This window comes from Sinocyclocheilus rhinocerous, unplaced genomic scaffold (assembly GCF_001515625.1).
Source record: "Sinocyclocheilus rhinocerous isolate Xijiao unplaced genomic scaffold, SAMN03320098_v1.1 scaffold323, whole genome shotgun sequence".
In the NCBI taxonomy this organism is placed as follows: Eukaryota; Metazoa; Chordata; class Actinopteri; order Cypriniformes; family Cyprinidae; genus Sinocyclocheilus; species Sinocyclocheilus rhinocerous.
Window position 1 is genome coordinate 529,083 of NW_015643640.1, and position 19,186 is coordinate 548,268.

At 36.3% G+C, this 19,186-nt stretch overlaps 1 protein-coding gene across 1 annotated transcript in view; it reads right to left on the bottom strand.

Moving 5' to 3' along the window:
- Window positions 1-19,186, bottom strand: part of LOC107757615 (lipopolysaccharide-responsive and beige-like anchor protein) — a 244,625-nt gene that overhangs the window by 83,525 nt on the left and 141,914 nt on the right. Inside the window, exons 37-38 of the mRNA XM_016575147.1 lie at window positions 6,817-6,941; window positions 657-797 (exon numbers count right to left, since the gene is read on the bottom strand). Of these exons, the coding sequence (XP_016430633.1) occupies window positions 657-797; window positions 6,817-6,941 (266 nt within the window). The remainder of the gene's footprint in view (window positions 1-656; window positions 798-6,816; window positions 6,942-19,186) is intronic.

A 19,186-nucleotide genomic window follows, 5' to 3' on the forward strand; every position in this document is an offset into this window, starting at 1 on the left:
GGGGGGGGGGGGGGGGGGGAGGTTCAAAATTCAATAATGAATTTTTGGTCTTACATTAAAATCTACACTGTTAGAAGCCTAAAACAGTCCCGGTTAAGACATTTATATTTTCACTTCATCAGTGAAAAATATGAGATCTAAGTATGAACGTGGTTTTTAACTAAATTTCTAACAAAATTAACAATTTTAGCCGTCAGCAATTATAGACTCGAATAAAAGTGTGATGAGCCAATGAAATGAAAGCAACGAATTTAAGTATTGCGTTTCAAAATATTTTCATTTATATTTTACCCCGACTTTATTTATATAAACTGTATACGTAAAACGAAAATGATGTATTAGTAGTTTTAAAGCAGGGACTAGCTCACTGAGACTCCTGTCATGACTGTGGGCCTTCCAGCGCTGTTCAGCCCTCACTCCTCCGATCACAGGCCGCTAATGAGCGAGGACTGCCTCAGATAATGCTGTGATCCCCTCATTAACGCTTACGCGCCAGAGCGCGACGCGCCAGACTAGAACGCTGTGACAACACGCGGAGCTGGCAGTGCAGAGCGCGTCGTTCAGAGTCACAGGCGCGTTCCGTAACACACGCATGCAGCGTATATCAGAACATTCTAGTTTGTCGCGGTGCGTCGCTATAGACTGCAGTTCTTTACCTGTGAGGTTCTCCAAGTCTTTCTCCTCCAAGGATGAGAGAGTGTCATCGTCCTCCAAGAGCAGCTCACTCTCTGAGTTCTGATTCCCCAGCACTGAACTCCTGATGGACTGTTTGCCTTTCAGCACGTCCTCCTCTGGAGCTGCACAAAACCAAACACATCAAATTCCTTCAAGACAAGCGTAATCGCGCAAAAACTTTAAACGACTGTCAGTTTACTTCTACTCGGGTAAGTTGACTGCACAAGCCATATGATTTTTGAATATTTTATAATAAAATTCTAAACAATGAATAAACACGTTAAGCGCAATACTGTCATGTATTTTTTTTTGTCCTACATGGCCTCGAGTCAACATAACAACAACACATCAAGACTATACTAGCCCATTTACTTTTATTTTTTGGATCCGAACTTAAACATTTTTACTTGCATCATGTTAATAGTTTGAATATTTAAACATAATGACGGCAAATAGAATTGTCGTGGAGAAATTAATGCGTATTTGATTTTTTAAAAAAGTCGATCTTTGTGAAAAAGGTGTAGCTGAATTTTCCCCAAAACCAGATTGTTATTTAGGACATGGTTCTTTGTAATTTGGCATGTTGTTTTACCTGATAATCAGAAATAATAAAATATCTTTCAAATCAAAGAAAATACACATTCAGCTGACCAAAGTGCTTGTCCATAATAGACTTTCTGATTCTATTAGTAAAGAAAATCTAAAAAGGATATGCTTGTGTATGGGCTTAATATTCATTTATAGATTTAAAGTCTAAAAACCTAATATATATATATATTAACAGAGCTACTTGTTGGCATTAAAACTTTTTGAATTGCAATTAAACCGAAACAGACATTCTGGTTCATATGCCAAGCTTACTCTGACAAAAATCAGGAGTGGCCCTGTCTGATTTCAACTGTACATGACTTGAGGTTCTGCATAGATTATTTAAGAAAAATGGTAATCTGTAAACATTTACAGAGCACTGCATTCCCAAGTGGTGAGGAGCAAAAACGGGTCTACAGTAGAAACAAAGGCAATCCTTCATCTACGTAAACACTCTCATCAGACTGCTTCGGCCGAGCGGAGCTACACTGAGTCCAGTCCAGAACCGTGTGGACGGAGAGCCATGTGACCTCTGCCCCCTCTCTCCAGATACATCACCTGAGGGGGTTTGAATTTGCACTTGAAGCAAAACCCTGAGACAAGTCTTTATAAATAGAGCCTTAGACCATTAGAAAAGCAGAGCAAAGAAATCTCTTGTCATGGAAAGTATGCTGGCGCACTGATATTTAGAACGGTCTTCCTGTAATTAACTCTCCCCAGAGAATTTGTAGTTGGCAGCAGTGAAATTACTACCAGCTTCCTAATACATACCACATGCCTGTGCGCTCACGCCAGACAGACTGGACACAAGGATGTGACAGAAATATGGTGTTACTTCTGTGAAGTCAACCATAATAATATTTATTCCTATTTATTTACTATTGTGTCTGAAGCTATAGCTGAGCCGGAGTCACTCCTTCCCAATGTTTTGTGATATAATAGATGACAAACTGCAATGAATGTTGGATACATGTAACCCGAAATAACAAAACTCTAGTATATATTATTATTTCAAATCACAACTTAAGTTGCAAGAAAACTTCAAGATGTAAAGCTGCATTTTTAATGTAACAACTCGGCAACTCAGTGAGTGCTGACACTCTGATCAGAAACATAATTAGGAAAACTTAGAGAGAATGAAAAAAAATTATTAACACACACACACACATATATACATATATATATATATATATAGAGAGAGAGAGAGATAATCAATAATGAACAAATATTAACATAGATAGATAGATAGATAGATAGATAGATAGATAGATATCAGACAGTAAAAGAATAAAGAAAAAAAAAACATGAAAATTAATATAAGTCACTAACATCATTTACATTTTATAGATAGATAGATAGATAGATAGATAGATAGATATCAGACAGTAAAAGAATAAAGAAAAAAAAAACATGAAAATTAATATAAGTCACTAACATCATTTACATTTTTTTTTACCAAATTTTATTTTGGCTTTAAAATGACATGTATTCATGTATTCTGCACATCCACTTAAATAATGCTGTTCAATCAAACATCGGATACCTAGTAGACAAAAAAAAAGTGTTAATAAAAACTGGAATGAAGAACAACTGTGCGAGTGCCCTAAACGAGTCAAAAACCCGTGCTGTAAGATTATATTCATACATCAGCTTTACTTAAATAACTCATTCATTCCCCTCATTCAGCAAATGCTAATGTAAATACATGCAGTTGCGTTACACTTTTAAGCTCTGTTTCCCTTTTCCTTGCAGGTTCAAATGCTCATTTATATGCGACTTCGGAGGCAAAGCAATTAAATTGTCAGAATTAACAAATTTGTTTTTAACACAAGAGCAGCCAGGAGTGAAGTCAGGAGGTGCGTATTGATCACAGGAACAGAGACATTAGTCTTCAGGTATTTACACTCCTACGAGTAGCCCAACACCAGCCCACACCAAGCCAAATCAATCCCCAGAAAAGATGGCGCTTTCCAGCCATATATACATATCTTACCAAACTACCAGCATCCGCCTTAGGGGTGTAAATCGTACCGCTGTTTCCTGGCTGGCGATGAATGATCGCAATTGTGCATGCCAAAAAAGGAAGTTTTGATATGATGATGTATTTTGAGTGATGAAACTAAAATAATTTGCAAGCAAGCCTTTCTATATATTCATCAAAAAGAAATGCAGTTTCTTTTAAATGCCAGGACACCACTGTTATTTAAAAAATAATAAAAAATAATAAAAATTAAACTGTGATGCCTTATACGTCCAAATGCCCAAATGTAAATTGTATATATTTTTTCTGTCAACTAAATTTTAAGTATAGAGAAAAGCCAATATATGACCTATTGGATTGCCAAAAATGTCACAAAATTGCTCTTAAAAAAAAAAAAATCTTGACTTTCTCTTTCACATGTCATGAGAATAATCACAGCCAGATATGACCCTTGTGCTCTGTTTGAAAACTTGAGATCTTGGCCAAGACTTTTATTCCACTTCCGCAACAAATTTAGGGTCAGCAGAAAAGACACAAGCTTTCCATGGAGGAGGGGGTAGATAAACATCAGTGTCATGAGCATCAATTAACTGCTTTTTTGTTTGTTCACTGTCCATAATCACTTATTTTGAGTTAAGAATCATATACTTCGTTTAAATACTAAATTATTGATTAAATATGCACTTGAGTCATAATAGTTTGTGTGTGTTTATCCTATACAGGTTTTTAGGTAAAGTTGTCAGACAATTAATATATGCACATAAATACTTGATGGATTGATTATTTCCTGCGCTGGATGGTCACTAGGGAAGCGTTCGAGAATAATGAAGAGTTTTAAGGCCTCAAAGTTTTAGGTTCCATTTCAAAGGGGATCCAAAGTGTTCCTTAAGGAACACTTGAACTTAACCAAGTCTGAAGTTAGCAAAAGAAAAAGAGAAGAATACAGAGAAGAAAAAGTGGAGGACGGAGCAAAAAGAGAAATCACTGGGTCCCCTCAGGGCCCTCCATCCAGCTGCATATTATGACCATTAGGGCGGCAACATTGGTCTCTGAGGATGCTGGGATTCTGAGCACTTATTGCTTTTAGATCACATTCTTATTGACTTCTGTCACATCGGTCGTTTGTCTTGAGGACCCGTGTCATTCTGAGGGGGTCTAAGCAGTGACATATTGGAGACATTTTTTCTCAGAAACGGCCCCGTTTCCGAGGGGTGCAATAGGTTAAGCTGCTCAAGCCCAAGTACTGAATGGCACTGATCGTAAAGCCTGCCATCTCTCAGTGTGGCTAAAAGATTATTCAGAAAGAAAAGATTATTCAGGAGTCTGCGAAACATCTCACATGCTGTATACGCATTGCTGCACTGAAGCAGAGCTCAGATTAACATAACGAATACAAAAGAGAGAGGAACGGATTAAAATCAGATGAACTTGCTGTACATCTCAATGCAAGGTGAATGTGTTGAACACAGAAGCAATTGTAAAGACATTAAATGAGGGTAGGAGAGCGAACAAAAGCCCGATGAGTTTACTAACCTCAAGCTTACTTGCAATAACATGGTAAAAACCAACCCAGAATGGATAACTCATTATATTGTTATAAATATGTGGAGTTCATTGTGGATTATAGGATGCATTTTTCAAATGGGATGACTTCTTAAATGAATGAGAAACAAATATTATGTAATAAATTATGCACATTTTATATAAATCAAGTAATTGGATGGAAAACAACCGAAGGGGCTTTTTTAATTCCTTTTCTTATTAAAGTGAGTAATTAAAAATGCATTACTGAAGCAGAGCTCAGTTTAACATAACGAATACAAAAGAGAGAGAAACGGATTAAAATCAGATGAACTTGCTGTACATCTCAATGCAAGGTGAATGTGTTGAACACAGAAGCAATTGTAAAGACATTAAATGAGTGTAGGAGAGCGAACAAAAGCCAGATGAGTTTAATAACCTCAAGCTTACTTGCGATAACATGGTAAAAACCAACCCAGAATGGATTACTCATTATATTGTTATAAATATGTGGAGTTCATTGTGGATTATAGGATGCATTTTTCAAATGGGATGACTTCTTAAATGAATGAGAAACAAATATTATGTAATAAATTATGCACATTTTATATAAATCAAGTAATTGGATGGAAAACAACCGAAGGGGCTTTTTTAATTCCTTTTCTTATTAAAGTGAGTAATTAAAAATGCATTGATTCATTCTGCATTCTGCAAAAAAGGAAACTACATTGCAACAATATTATGCCTACATATGCATGCGAACTCTTACATCTTTTCATGATAGAACTAACAAGTTTTATTTCTTTAGTACACGGAGTTTATACTCTTATAAGAACTCATTCAAGAAGTGTTTTTCAACATTGCAAGATAAATAACAATAAAGATTTTATTAACATTAAAGTTATATGTTGTTTCACTAGTAGATACATCTAGTGCTGAGGAGTCACTAACTATAATTAACTACTAACTGGATTTTTCATGATCTCAGCTGTTTTCTTAACAGTAGGCTATAGCTTCTCCAGTAACAAGCTATACTTTATCCTGAATTACTTTATACATGTTAACAATGTAGCATTTGTTTCACACTGTTTCTGCTTAACTTGTTTCACACTGTTACAGTATGTGCTTTATGTGTTATATTTTGAACCAGATTAAGTAGAAAAATTTGGATCCCGCACACATATATTTTGCCATTGTTTATATTGAAATTGCATCCAACGCACCTATGATTTCTACGAAATAGAAAGGATTCACTGATTCAAATCTCTACATAGAAGACCTAAAAATATTTAGTTAAAAGTTGCTGCTCATTGCTGTTTTTAGTCACGAATAGTCTGTGAATACACACACAAGTGTTTATGTTTAATGCTGTCACCCAACATTACCTTCATTCATTAAAAAATCCTTCTTGTTTGTGAAGCAGAGAAATACTGCTCTAAATTAAATAAAAACTATATATCAGATACTTACATATTTTAAGACATTGCCCCCTTATATAGATGCAACACAGTAATAATGTTAGTAGCATGTAGTGTAGATAAACTACAACAACAATACTCGTTTGTAAAAGTAGTTAACATCTCTAAATGATGAGTAGCTTGTCATTTATAAACTAGAATCCCCAACACTGATGCACACATATCTAATACAAACACAAAACCCTTTGCTGCTAGCTCTCCCACGAACGTCACAACTTTACTCACCTTTAATACCAGCAGCTGACATGCATGGGAAGGAAGGAACACATAGTGACAATTTAAGAACAATTAGCGCTACTTAAGTATCTGAGCTAATGAAGGAAATGCACATGGTAAGTAAACAAATTAGCAGCAAATTACTGCCATAATATTATCAGAGAGACAAGGCCTGAGGACAGTGAGAAAATGTAATGTAATGTCATTTAATTTATAAAGGTTTTACGGTGACTTTAGCTTTCATTTTTACAGCCGTGTACATGTTATCATGGGTAAAAGCTCAACAAACTGGGCTGTGTTTTGTGCGTGAAAGAGTGTAAGTGCATGCATGATGTTATGTGACTATGCATTACCCACCATGCTCTGCTGCAGCCTTGAGCGTGGCCTCAGAGTGTGTGGACCCAAACGGGTTCCTGATGAAGCGCCGACGTCTCCTCAGGTCATCTTCCCAGTAGTCCAGGCGCCAGAACTCCCGCGATCTGCTGCCGAGAGGAAGAGGAAGAGAGAGAGAGAGAGAGAGAGAGAGAGAGAGAGAGAGAGAGAGAGAGAGAGGCACATATGTTAGCAATTACCCAATGCAGAGAGAAGTGGCACAGGAAGAGCTGCATAATACTGGTCTTGTTTTGCTGCAGCCTTCTTCAGTGCAAAGTGCCTAAACTGGAGAATGGCTGACATCAGACACTTATGATAATTATGGTTAATAATAAAAGATACCTGGACTGTGAAAATGTTTGTTGTCAAAAAAAACAAAAAACAAAATTGTATTTAGTTTATTTTTTTTAGATTGTTTTAAAGGGCTATTTTGTTTCATTTCAAACATATTAACAGTACAACAATCATAATAATTTCCAACATTTTATTAAATATCTACATTTAAATCAACTACTTAGGAGTTTTTTATTTTTTGGGGTGAACACTATGCAATATTGCACATTAAAATAAAGGCTGGATTGCATTGTACATTATCTCAGTAGATAAATTCTGTATAATTTTGTAAAGTTTAAAATTACATAATCAGATTGACACATATTGGCCCTAAATGTTTGAACACACTTTAAAAAGTGACTGTCAATAATAAAATACGATAATTACAATTTAACTTAGTCTTCAAGCTAAACAATTCACAGAAAAAGTGTTATACAATAAAAATAATATAATTTACAATTACAACAAAAAGTACACACACACACTCACAATTAAATAAATAATTACCAATTTATCCACTCTAACTAGCCTATAGCAGTGGAACAAAACTGTTAAAATGATACATGTGTGTTCTAATTTTAGAAGTCACAAAAGCACAGCACTCCAGAAATGTTTGTCCTTGGGAGAAACACTGAAGAAGAGCCCCAGATTTTTGCAACACCTCAAGAAGGTGAGATGAGAGCTAAATACATCACACTGAGAATCAGCCTGCTGACACAGCATTCCAGCAAACACACACACAACACGCACGCACGCACACAGAGAGACAGACAGAATGAGGCAGCGCTGTGGTTCCAGGCTCATTTCTGAGCCCAGCAGGACACCTAACAGCAGAACTGCTCAGGAAAGGCAGCACATTTGATTCGATGTCCTTCGCCTTCAGCCATTTTTCCCTCCAATTTGCACCTCTTACCAATGTAAAGAAAACTCCAGTTCTTCCTCGCTCTCCATCTCTCTCTTTTCCATCTTGGGCTCTTGTGTTTTCTCTCGGTGTGTGCGAAAATGCTCACTTTTAATGAATGTACAGTCAGGCGAACAGTTATAACATATTACCCCATTTAGATTCAAAGGACTTTAATTAAAATAATCGCTTCAAATATTCATTATGTTTAGCCCCCTGAGGTACAAGTAAAATACATTTCCTGCACCATAAATGAGTTTAATCTTCAAAAGCTTGCTTAATTTGGAATAGAACGAACTAATTTCAAGCTAGGGGAGGGAAGAGTGTAATTTGTTGAGTCAAATTAAAGTAATTTTTCTGCTGTAATGCACAACGGCACGAGCAATTAATTACACACGTGAACACAAAAGAACTGATTTTGAAACCGACGTGCGATTTTCAAGGAAGGATGAGATAAAATAATGGTTTTGTGAATCTTAAAAAAATGAAGATCAATGATCACATGCCATTCAGAAGGACAGATCCCAGAGCGGGCTGTGGATCCTCTGCGATCCAGTGAGTGAAAGGGGTTTGCGAATGGCTTTAGCAGTGGCTCTGTAGCCATCCTCTGGCTGATTTACTGTAGGCGCTGTGAAATATAACTCTAAGTCCATTCTGTTCTGTGGAAGTGAGAAGAAGTTTTATCGTGCAAAAGGGCCTCCACACCCAGGCCAAATAAATCAGGATAACGGCCACTTAAGAGCCCTCCCTAGTGCTCACCTTCTTTTTTTACGCCCGCATACTTTAACAATCGCCAGCAAACACGCTATTATGACCTAAAATACCATAGAGGTGGGGAAAAAAGACAGAAGGAGCGTATTGAAATAAGTAATTGAGAAAATAGATAAATCAAAGAGTGGTATTGCAAGTCTTCTCAGAATTAATGATTCCATGAAAAATTAAAAAAAGACAGAAATACTTCTGGAAACAGTTACGGCATGTTTTAAAATCCTACTTAAAATTGTTTCTCAGGCGTATGAGGGGCCAAGAAGGTTTGGGTGTATCCGAACGCTGCAGGTTATTCTCAAAAGTGTGATCGATTCGCTCTACTGCAAAAGGCTCAAAACAAATCCCATCTCGTAAAACTAAAGAGAGCGCTTAAACACGAAAATAAAAACATTCTGCTCTTCGCTTGAAAAGCTCAGCGGCTCGACTAATAAGAGACATTAAAGGGGTCATATGATGTTGCTAAAAAGAACATTATTTTGGACTTGAAATCGCATCATTAATATGTTAGTAAAGAATGGGAACCAAGCAAGTACATGCACAAAACACTCATTCTGTAAAAATAGTGCATGACTCCAGTCTCTTGTGTCCACCTAGTCACTAATGAATAAATACAACAACACCACAAAAAACAATCCCCCCCCCCCTTAAAAGTGTATCCCACCGACCAGCTTTCTCACTTCTTACCTCTAATTGCGTTCAGATGCAACTTAAGTATATATATTGTGTTCCTACTTCACAGTCGTGCTTTCCTATATTTCTATTATTGTTCTTAGCAATCTGATTTTTAACTTGCTGATAAATCAGTCTGTGTAAGGCATATAATTACGATATACAAGTCAGCATGTTATGAAGCGTAAATATGCATATGAACATATAATCAGTATGAATTCATATGGATACGATACTCTATGACTTCTCTTATAAAACAGCATGTATTTTGTTGTGATTTCCGAACATAGCTCACTCCTAAATGAATGGCAAACACGATTAGCTGATGGGCTGTCAATTCATAAAGTGATCGCTCATATTGACGCCTCTCTTCTATTGACGGCTCTATTTAAATAAAAATAAATACAATTGAAATTCTGCTGGCTGATGGGAGAATATTGAGTGAATATTGGGTGGGTGATCGCAGTGCTACATGAGAATGCAAACACATAAGAGAGAGACGTATGAAAGAGTGCAAACATTTTGACTGTAATTGTAAAACTGTAAAACTCAAATCGTAGCAAGTGGAACACCAGTAACGACAGGACAGCAAATGCAACAGGATTACTTCAAAATAATGTATAGTCCTCAACACTGCTTTATGAGTACAACTATGAGTTACTGATCGGAATCTGTAGTAAAAATACAATTAACAACTGATAATCACAAAGGCAGGGGCTTTCATGTTTTTATCATTCAGACAAACTGGCTCATCTTTTTTTTGTTTTGTTTTTTTATTCCTTTTTGAGGAATATTTTCATTTTTAACATGTTAGGAAGTTGAGGGGAAAATGACCAAGTTAAATATGGGAAAACAAAATGTGTATTTAAAAATGTGTTGCTATTTCCTACAGTGGTTCTTTGAGGCTTTAAAAAAAAAAAAAACCTGTGCATTTGCCAGCAGCTGTTTCCTTTAACTAAGGGGACATTATTGTTTTTTTACACTCAGAAAATAATACTAACTATTTTTAAAGTCAATGCTGGATCTGTGCGAATGAATGGATTCAAGTTTACCTACATGTTACCTACAAATATGCAAAATATTTACAATCTCATGCCAAAATCCAGGCCTGAGGAACTCAGCAGACACATATCCATTAAACAACAGGCAAGAGAGAGACAGAGCGTCTCATCTGTCTGTGAAAAGATGTCCCTCTATCCAAGTAGCGGCGAGGTGTTTGCATGTGATAGTTTTCTCCATGTAAATAGCCACTCCATCATTCTGACTTCCAGCGTTCATTAATTAAAATGATCACTGAAGGCACAGAGCCGATCCAAGGAGCTCCTCTCCTGTCAGTCTCTGAGAGAGCAGAGATACAGAGAGGATCAATCTGTCTGCAATACAACACCACGCCACATCACTGCAATTAGTCGAGCAGCTGGAAACGCGTTCTCAGTCTCCACACTGTGACAATAGAGCCCTAATGAAGGCAAAGGAAGTGTGTGTGTGCATGTAATCCAACCGCCATCAATCCCAGCAGCACACTCCACGCAGCAAGTGTTTTTACAGCATTAATGAATTATTCATCCATCCTCCCCATCCATCCATCCCTCCTTCCAAAGGGGGTTTCTAACAGGAATTACGCCAGTGCCTTCTCAAGACAACGACAATTACAAAACACAATAGGCCTCTAGAACCGGGCACGTATCTGTGCTGCACTGGCGCAATTAGTAATTAGTACTCTCGTAAAGCAGCCATGACGGAAACAGAGCCGTAAATGGCAGTGGGGAGTTGAAATTGTCTTATTGCATATGCCGAAAGCAACACTAAAGACCCTCCTCCGAACGTGTTTAATGTAAACCACATTTAGCGAGAATTTAACACGAGCAGGGACTTTTATAGGCGCTTGTTAGGTGTAATTGAAATCGTTCTTCTCACCCAGTACCAGTATAAGTGCTGGGTCGCTGGCTGTAAATCTGAACCCGTTTACCAACAGAGATGATGAACGGTGGGCTAATCGTAACGCCGTTTAATACAGATGCCGACCCATTGAGTTAATGAATAAGGAAATAGATCGGAGAGCGAGCAGTAAACAGTAGGACAGAGAGAATCAACAGAGAAGAGGGTCATGTTTTATAAGCTTCAATTGTGCTGCTAAATTGTAGGTTTGCATAAAACAAGCCACACTTCAAGTCTACTTGACTCGAGGGAGGTGTCATAATAAACAAAGCATTTAATTGGCCCATGTGTTGAGAATTTCAGAGTGTGTGTGTGTGTGCGTATGTGTGTGCGTGTGGGATTAATGAGGTGTTTTTTGGAAGTTGCTTGTGCCGCCACACTTCAGAAAGGCATCAGTCTCACACTCCAGCAGCGTTATAAAAGCCTGCAAGGGTTTCGCTGCAAACACAAGCTCTAAATTACACACAGGAACAAGTATACCCACATATGCCCACTCAAGAACAACAGGCCTGGAGCACATGGTTGAGTACACACATTACCATTAAAAAAAAAAAATAAATGTGTAGGATTTACTTTGAAACTGCTAGTAAATATAACAAATAATTACAAAGAAATGACAAGAAACATATAGAATTAAAATGTTTAAGCAGAAAGACTAAAACAGTATGTTCTTGTAAAAACGTACTCCACTAATATTTTTTTAACAACTTAAAAAATAATTTTTTACAATGTAGACACACATACTGCAGTATTTGATTATAAATAGGAAAAAAAACATTATTTATATTTATGCCTGTTTTATATGCATATTTCATATTTATAAACAATGCACAAGTTTATAATATAAATAAATATAAAATAAAATAAAAATAAATGAATATAAATATCACCTGTAAACTATATAGTTTTAATGTGTGTCATTTCCAATCCATTTTTAGCAAATTATGCAAAATATATTGATCTAAGATCTACAAAGAAAGAGAATAGAAACAGATGAAAAGAAACAATGCATGCTTTGATATTAAAATGACTCACAAAAATGGCCTTGATTAAATGCCTGACAGTGAATAATGAAATTAGACAGAAAATCACCTTCAGATGTTCTTCAAAATGTAATTTCTCTATGAGGTCCATGCTGCTTATCTTTACTGGAAAGCGTTCAGACGCTCCGTTACAAAATGCTGATTTTGTCAGTGTGCCTGTGAAAGTTCGACTGCACCCCTATGATGATATCTTATTGTTCTTTTTTTTGGCAAGGACAAACGATTGCCATCTATCAAGATGGAGAAAAACACACCAAACCCTAGTCTGATGGTACCTGTGTGGCCTGTTTATGAATTTAAACCCATTAAAAAAATATTGAAAGCTGTCGCAGGATGCAACATCATTTACAAAAAGGGCAAAATGATCCTGCAAGAGTGATGATGGTTTCTTAACCGGCTAGCCATTCGTATGCGCAGGGGTGTGTATTCTGGGCTGATATTACACTGGAGTTCATTTCTGGCATGGAGATTATGTAAATGACAATAATGTGACCTTTAGCATAACAAACGGGCCACAAGTTTCATACATCACTCCTGCACGGGGCATTTTAGAGACAACTCGCAGTCATTTATAACCTTTTCCTGTGGATTAATGCAGTTACAGTCATTGTGAACACATCTCATGCCTTTTTCATTAATGCATACGATTGCCACAGCTCAAATTGCTCTGTATCGCTGAGATTATTTCACACGATTTGCATAAGCCATGTGTTTATGGAAACTGAATGGATGAACTGAATATTTGTCATGCAGAAGAAGGGCAAGCGCAGGTCTCTCCATCAAAGTACGGGCAGTCGTAAGTTGCGTAGCTGTCTGGAGTCTCAAATTAAACAGAGAGAGGAAATCAAAGTGACTGTCTCTGATTAAGGTGGCAGTGTTTGTGCAGAGCAGGGGAAATCATCTGTGCTCGTCGCTGGCAGTGATGCTGACTCTCTGCAGTGTATGCTAATGTCTCTTCTAAAGGTAGACATAAGGTCAAGAGCAGCACATGATAATGACATCAGTGACAGAGCATCTGTGCTACACGTTAAAAGAGAACAAATGGCTTTTCTCATCATTTTACTGGTTTGTATTTACTCATGTATTGCTTACTACATGATCTTTTAATTTGCATTTCATGCATTCATCAGGGCCCAAGGTTCTTTCTATAATACGTTTTCCAGATCAAAGAAAGAATGATAATGAACCATTTATCAAACTTTAATCCATTCACTGGGTTGAAAAAAAAAAATGTAATGGTAAACATCTATTGCTAATTCTCTAATACTTATGGTTCATCCTATAATTGTGGTGACCATGTATATAACAAAACACATTAATTAATTTAATTATATATTAACTTTAATTACAATCTAATCTAATTGTAATGCTCTTATTCATTCTATTCAAGGTCACACAAAAAATTAATTATATTTATATATATACATACATACATACATCCATAGGCTACCATGCTCTTTTGACGCCGAGCAAAAATAAAACAAACAAAAAAAAGTGGTTAAGATTATTTTCCAGACAGCATAAGGCAGAAACCAGAAAAAAATAAAAAAATAAACCAATGATCATTTAAGCACCAATATTTTCAAAGACATTTTTAACAATCTATCTTAAGAAGCCCCCTCAGATATCTAAAATATTGTATATTTTTAATTTAGTTAAATTGCAATTAAATGCAATAAAGAGGAACTATCACTTTTTCCACCAAGGGTTGCCTATTTCACCTATTTTCAAAAATACAGTCAAAATCTAATAATATTATTACAATTTAAAACAACTTTTTATATACAGTATATAATGTGTATTTTAAAATGTAATTTATTCCTGATTTTAAAAAGCATGGAAAACACAGAAGACTCCACTGGGATAAAGAAAAGAGAGAGAGAGAGAGAGAGAGAGAGAGAGAAAAAGAACATCAGAGAAGGACAGAAGAAAAAATCCCAAAAAATGCAACTAGACTTTTAACCTCATGATTATTACACATATACTTTGCTAACCAATTAAAATCTTAATTAGGTAAAAAAAAAAGGCAAAAACCCATACTGTATGTATCTGGAATTAATGTATATACACGTGTCACCAGAAGATGGTGATGTTGCTCTTGCTTTAAACAAACTCTGCATACCCTCAGTTTATCCTAAAAAATTATCATTAATGAATTGAATCAAAAACTTGAAACTCGGTCAGAATCACAAACTTTTAGTAGTATCCTAAAAACTTTTAATAGTTTCCTAAAAATCCTAAAATCTTTGTAGTAAACTTGAATTAACTTACGTTTTTATCCATTGCCATGCAATGTGCTAAAAATGACGGCTGACTTTGACTTTAACTGCTATCCACTAACTGCTAACTCTCCAGTATATATATATATATATGTGTGTATTTTAAAATGTAATTTATTCCTGATTTTAAAAAGCATGGCAAACACAGAAGACTGCACTGTGATAAAGAAAAAAGAGAGAGAGAGAGAGTAAAAGAACATCAGAGAAGGACAGAAGAAAAAAGGGAAGACCAGAGGGTTAAAACTGTAGAAGAGAAAGAAAGAAAGTGAGAGAGAAATATAGGTGAGATGGGTAACGGATGCCCCATCGTGCTCCAGGGCGGGAGTGAGAATTTTATGTGTCCCTCTTTCTGCTTTCGCTGCAAAAGCAAACTGCTGGGTCACAAAGATAAAGGAGATATTTTGGTAAATGGTGAAAGTGTTGAAATAAATGACCCGACCGGAGCTGCGTGTAATTACTGCGGCTCAGAGAGTAACAATCTATCACGGTAGCGAGGGGGTGACAGAGTGCTAAGGGGTTAGTCAAAGGAGATAGCCTCTGACTAACTACTGGATCCCAGCAATCGATGCTTTCCTGATGCTGTTCCCTGGGAGAGAGCGAGACAGAAAGAAAGAGAGGGGGGAGAAAAGGCCTTAAAAACTTCCCAAATGGCTTTTCATTCAAATATTGATCAGGGCCTCCTATCGTGACCTTGCTCTGTCACGGCAGTATACTTTCTTAAGGGCATATGAAACTCATAAATCTGAGTTGCTACAGAGGAGAAGTGTGCGTGGTGTTGTGTGTAATGGCTCTCGCTGCAGCAGAGGCTCGTTTGGTACTTTATGTAGGGACGTTCTGTTATAAGGCCTCCTCTGAGAGGAGCATGATGGGAAAGGTTGAGGGACAGATAAGAGAGTCAAGCATCACTCTGTCTCAACAGACAAAACACAGAAGCATGTTGTCTCTCTTTTTTTCAGTGAACACTGCTGAAATTCAAACATTTTGTTGTTGTTGTATTTATTTGGTTTACAAGGACACCAAAAATGCCTCCTAAAATAGCCTAAACAATATTATTTGCACACTAGATACTTAGTAGCACATCTTTTGACAACACATCTGTAATAAAGTGCTTCCTGTAGCCATCAATGACATTCCTAAATCCCTCTACTGGCATTTAGTTTGGTCAGAGAATGAATAAGGCAGAGACGGTGCACTTGTACATATACCATATGAATAAAAGAAATGCACTTATGCACTTCCTCATGAACTTTCTGTTTGACTCTGATTAACTAAATGAAAAACACATCAAGGCTATCTTTTTGCACTGCCTGTAAATTACCATAATAAATAATAATAAGCATGCACACTATTTTTGTTCGGTGTTTTTTAAGGTGCCATGTAATTTAAGTAGTTATTTTTTGTCTCAAGCCTTTCTCAAGATGGAGTGGTCTGTTGCATTTATGTAATGTCTTTTTCCACTTTCTCTAGAGTGAAAGCGTCCTATGGACGCTCTATATGTGTTGAATGCTGATGAAAATTATATCGCAATAAAATATTACTAAGTAAGACGAGCTCTCTATTTGACTTTTTGTAGAGTTTTTATTTGTAATTTCAAAATTCAGCAAAAAGTCAAGTCACACTCGTGAATGATCATTGTTTACATTAAAGATAGGCCTAACTGGTGTCACTTCAGAAAACAAGTGCACATCCCTAGTAATAATAATATAGTAATATGTAGCTAGTATTATGTTGCAATGCTTAATTAACTTGAAACAACCCAATAAATTATAAATACCTTACATTTGTGGATTTAAGCCAAGTTGGAGGTTATTCTAACTTTAAGAAGTTATTTATGATGAGTTTTATGAAGTTTGTTTTCAAGAATTTAAGTTTTGTATTTAGAACAAGAAGTATTTTTGGGGATACAAGATATTCTTAAGAAGAAAATAGCAGTGAAGATTAATTTTTGTGAATCCAGCCCCAGAACTATCTTAAGCAGAAGGATAACTCCGTCAACCTACACTGTAAAAAAAATTCCGTAAAATTTACGGTAAAAAACCGGCAGCTGTGGTTGCCGGAATTTTACCGTAAAAAATACGGTAGCAACGTTTTCGGTTTTAACTTAAATTTACAGTTAAATACCGTAATTTCATTAACTGATATAATGTTAATATACCAACCTATTGAAGTACTAAAATCTGTTTTGTACCTTTGTAATACACGGATAACCACCAAATGCAGGAGGTGATGAGAAAGTCACATGATGAACCAAAGCCCATCACAAGCAGCTTTTAAATAATAACATATATAGAAGGTGCACAGCGTCATTCACACAAACACTAAACACCATCATGGCAACACACATTAAACTTAAATAATGCAATAAACATTAATTTAACAACATTAGGTGTAACACACAACCCTAATATACAAAACTGATAAGAAAAAACTAAGAAGAAACATAGTTATTTCAACAAAAAAACATCAAATTTGAAATGTAAAGCAGGGAATTCTGGGAATGTCAATTTACGGTTATTCACTGTAAATTATACGCTCTTTTTCACTTCCAAAAACGGTATACTACCGTAAAATTAATGTCCAATACATGTAATGTCCAATACAGTTTTTCACCGTATATAGTAGGGGAATTTACCGTTAACCATTTAACAGGTTTTTACTGTAGCATTTTTACAGTCTTTTACCGTTAAATTCACGGTCATTTTTACAGTATACTTTATCAAAAAAAGATCACACTAGTTAACTAGTTTCATCAGCTATGATACACTGGTGAACAGTAATGACTAGCACTAACCAGCAGCGTAAAATAGCCTAGACAAACATGGAAAATTACTGGTCTAAGCTGGTCTTTGAATCAAAATCATTAGTGGTAAAATGTCTTTTCAGCACTACTTCTGCATTTTCAGTGGAACACTTGATGTGACTGCTGAACTCTGGGAGATCTGGAGTATGTGGAGTCTGTCATGCTAACATATGGACAACATCAGCACTACGGGAGCCGTTAATATGTCCTTCTTTGACACTTTGTTACTATTTCTTACAGTCTGGGCCACTGTTGTGTATATACAGTCAGAGCTAAATGTTTTCATTAGGACATATTTTAATCCATTTCCATAACGCAAAAGAGGAGAGCTACGAGAAGCCATTTTTGCATCATTTATGTGATATATCCCAAGGAATCTGCAGCTGTCAAACCTTTACATGCTCTCTGGAGATCTACAGATAGACTGGGAAGACATTGCAAGCTGTCAAGCTTAAGGCAGGGAAATGGGGCCGATACAAAGCTCTGCATGTGAAAAACATGAATGTGTGGCGAGCTGGCCACCGATGATAGATATTCTACATAGCTAATCCATGTTTACAGCTAACGTCTCAAGTAAGAGGTTGTACGTCTAGGTGTATCGTGCTGGTTTTGTTTGAAAGGGTTTGAGATTCTTTGGAAGAAAGTCTAATTTGTTTCCATCATAGATGAAGAGGGGAGGATAAGAAGGGAGAGAAGAGAGTGAAACAGCTGCTCTCTCTCTATCTGGCCCGCAGTCTTGTGGGGTGTTTGTACATGGTTTCTCAAGTGTTTATAGCCAAACCGAGCCATTAATGGAACTTGTTAAACAGCTTATGAAGAAATGTAAATAAAAGTATGTATATGTTATGACAATGTAATCTGCTAAGCATTTTGCCTTATCTTTGCCAGGACCACGCAGGCCAAGTTGATAAAATCATTTATAGTTTGTCATGAGATGATTTAATGGGGAGAAGATTGTCATTGTCAACATTTCCCATGGTACATTCTGCTTGAATAACAAATTCTGCATTCGAGGAATAATTCACCCAAAAGTGAAAATTCTGTCACCCCCCAAGTTGTGCTCTATGACTTTTTTCCCCCTGTGGAACACAAAATAATAATTTTTAAAGAATGTACTGGACAATGTTTTCAATGAGGTAACAATGAATGGGGACTGAAGCTTTCCAGCTTCAAACAAGGATGCAACAGCCCCAAAAAGGTAATCTCATTCAACTTATGCACTACAATCCAAGCCTTCTTAAGCCATGCCACTCAATAAGTCAGTAAGTTATGAGAAATGAATCAGTCTAGTCCATGAACAATCATTCAGGGCTGCGTTTTCCAGAAGCATTTTGTCCATAAGGATGATTCTTTTTTACATGGACAAATTGGATATATATATATATATATACACTACCGGTCAAAAGTTTGGGATCAGAACGATTTTTTTATGTTTTTTACATGAGTTTCTTATGGCTGCATTTATTTGATCAAAAATACAGGAAAAAATGTAATATTGTGAAATATTATTATGATGTAAAATAACGTTTTTCTATTTTAATATACATTCAAATCTAATTTATTTCTGTGATGCGCAGTTGAATTTTCAGCATCATTACTCCAGTCTTCAGTGTCACATGATCTT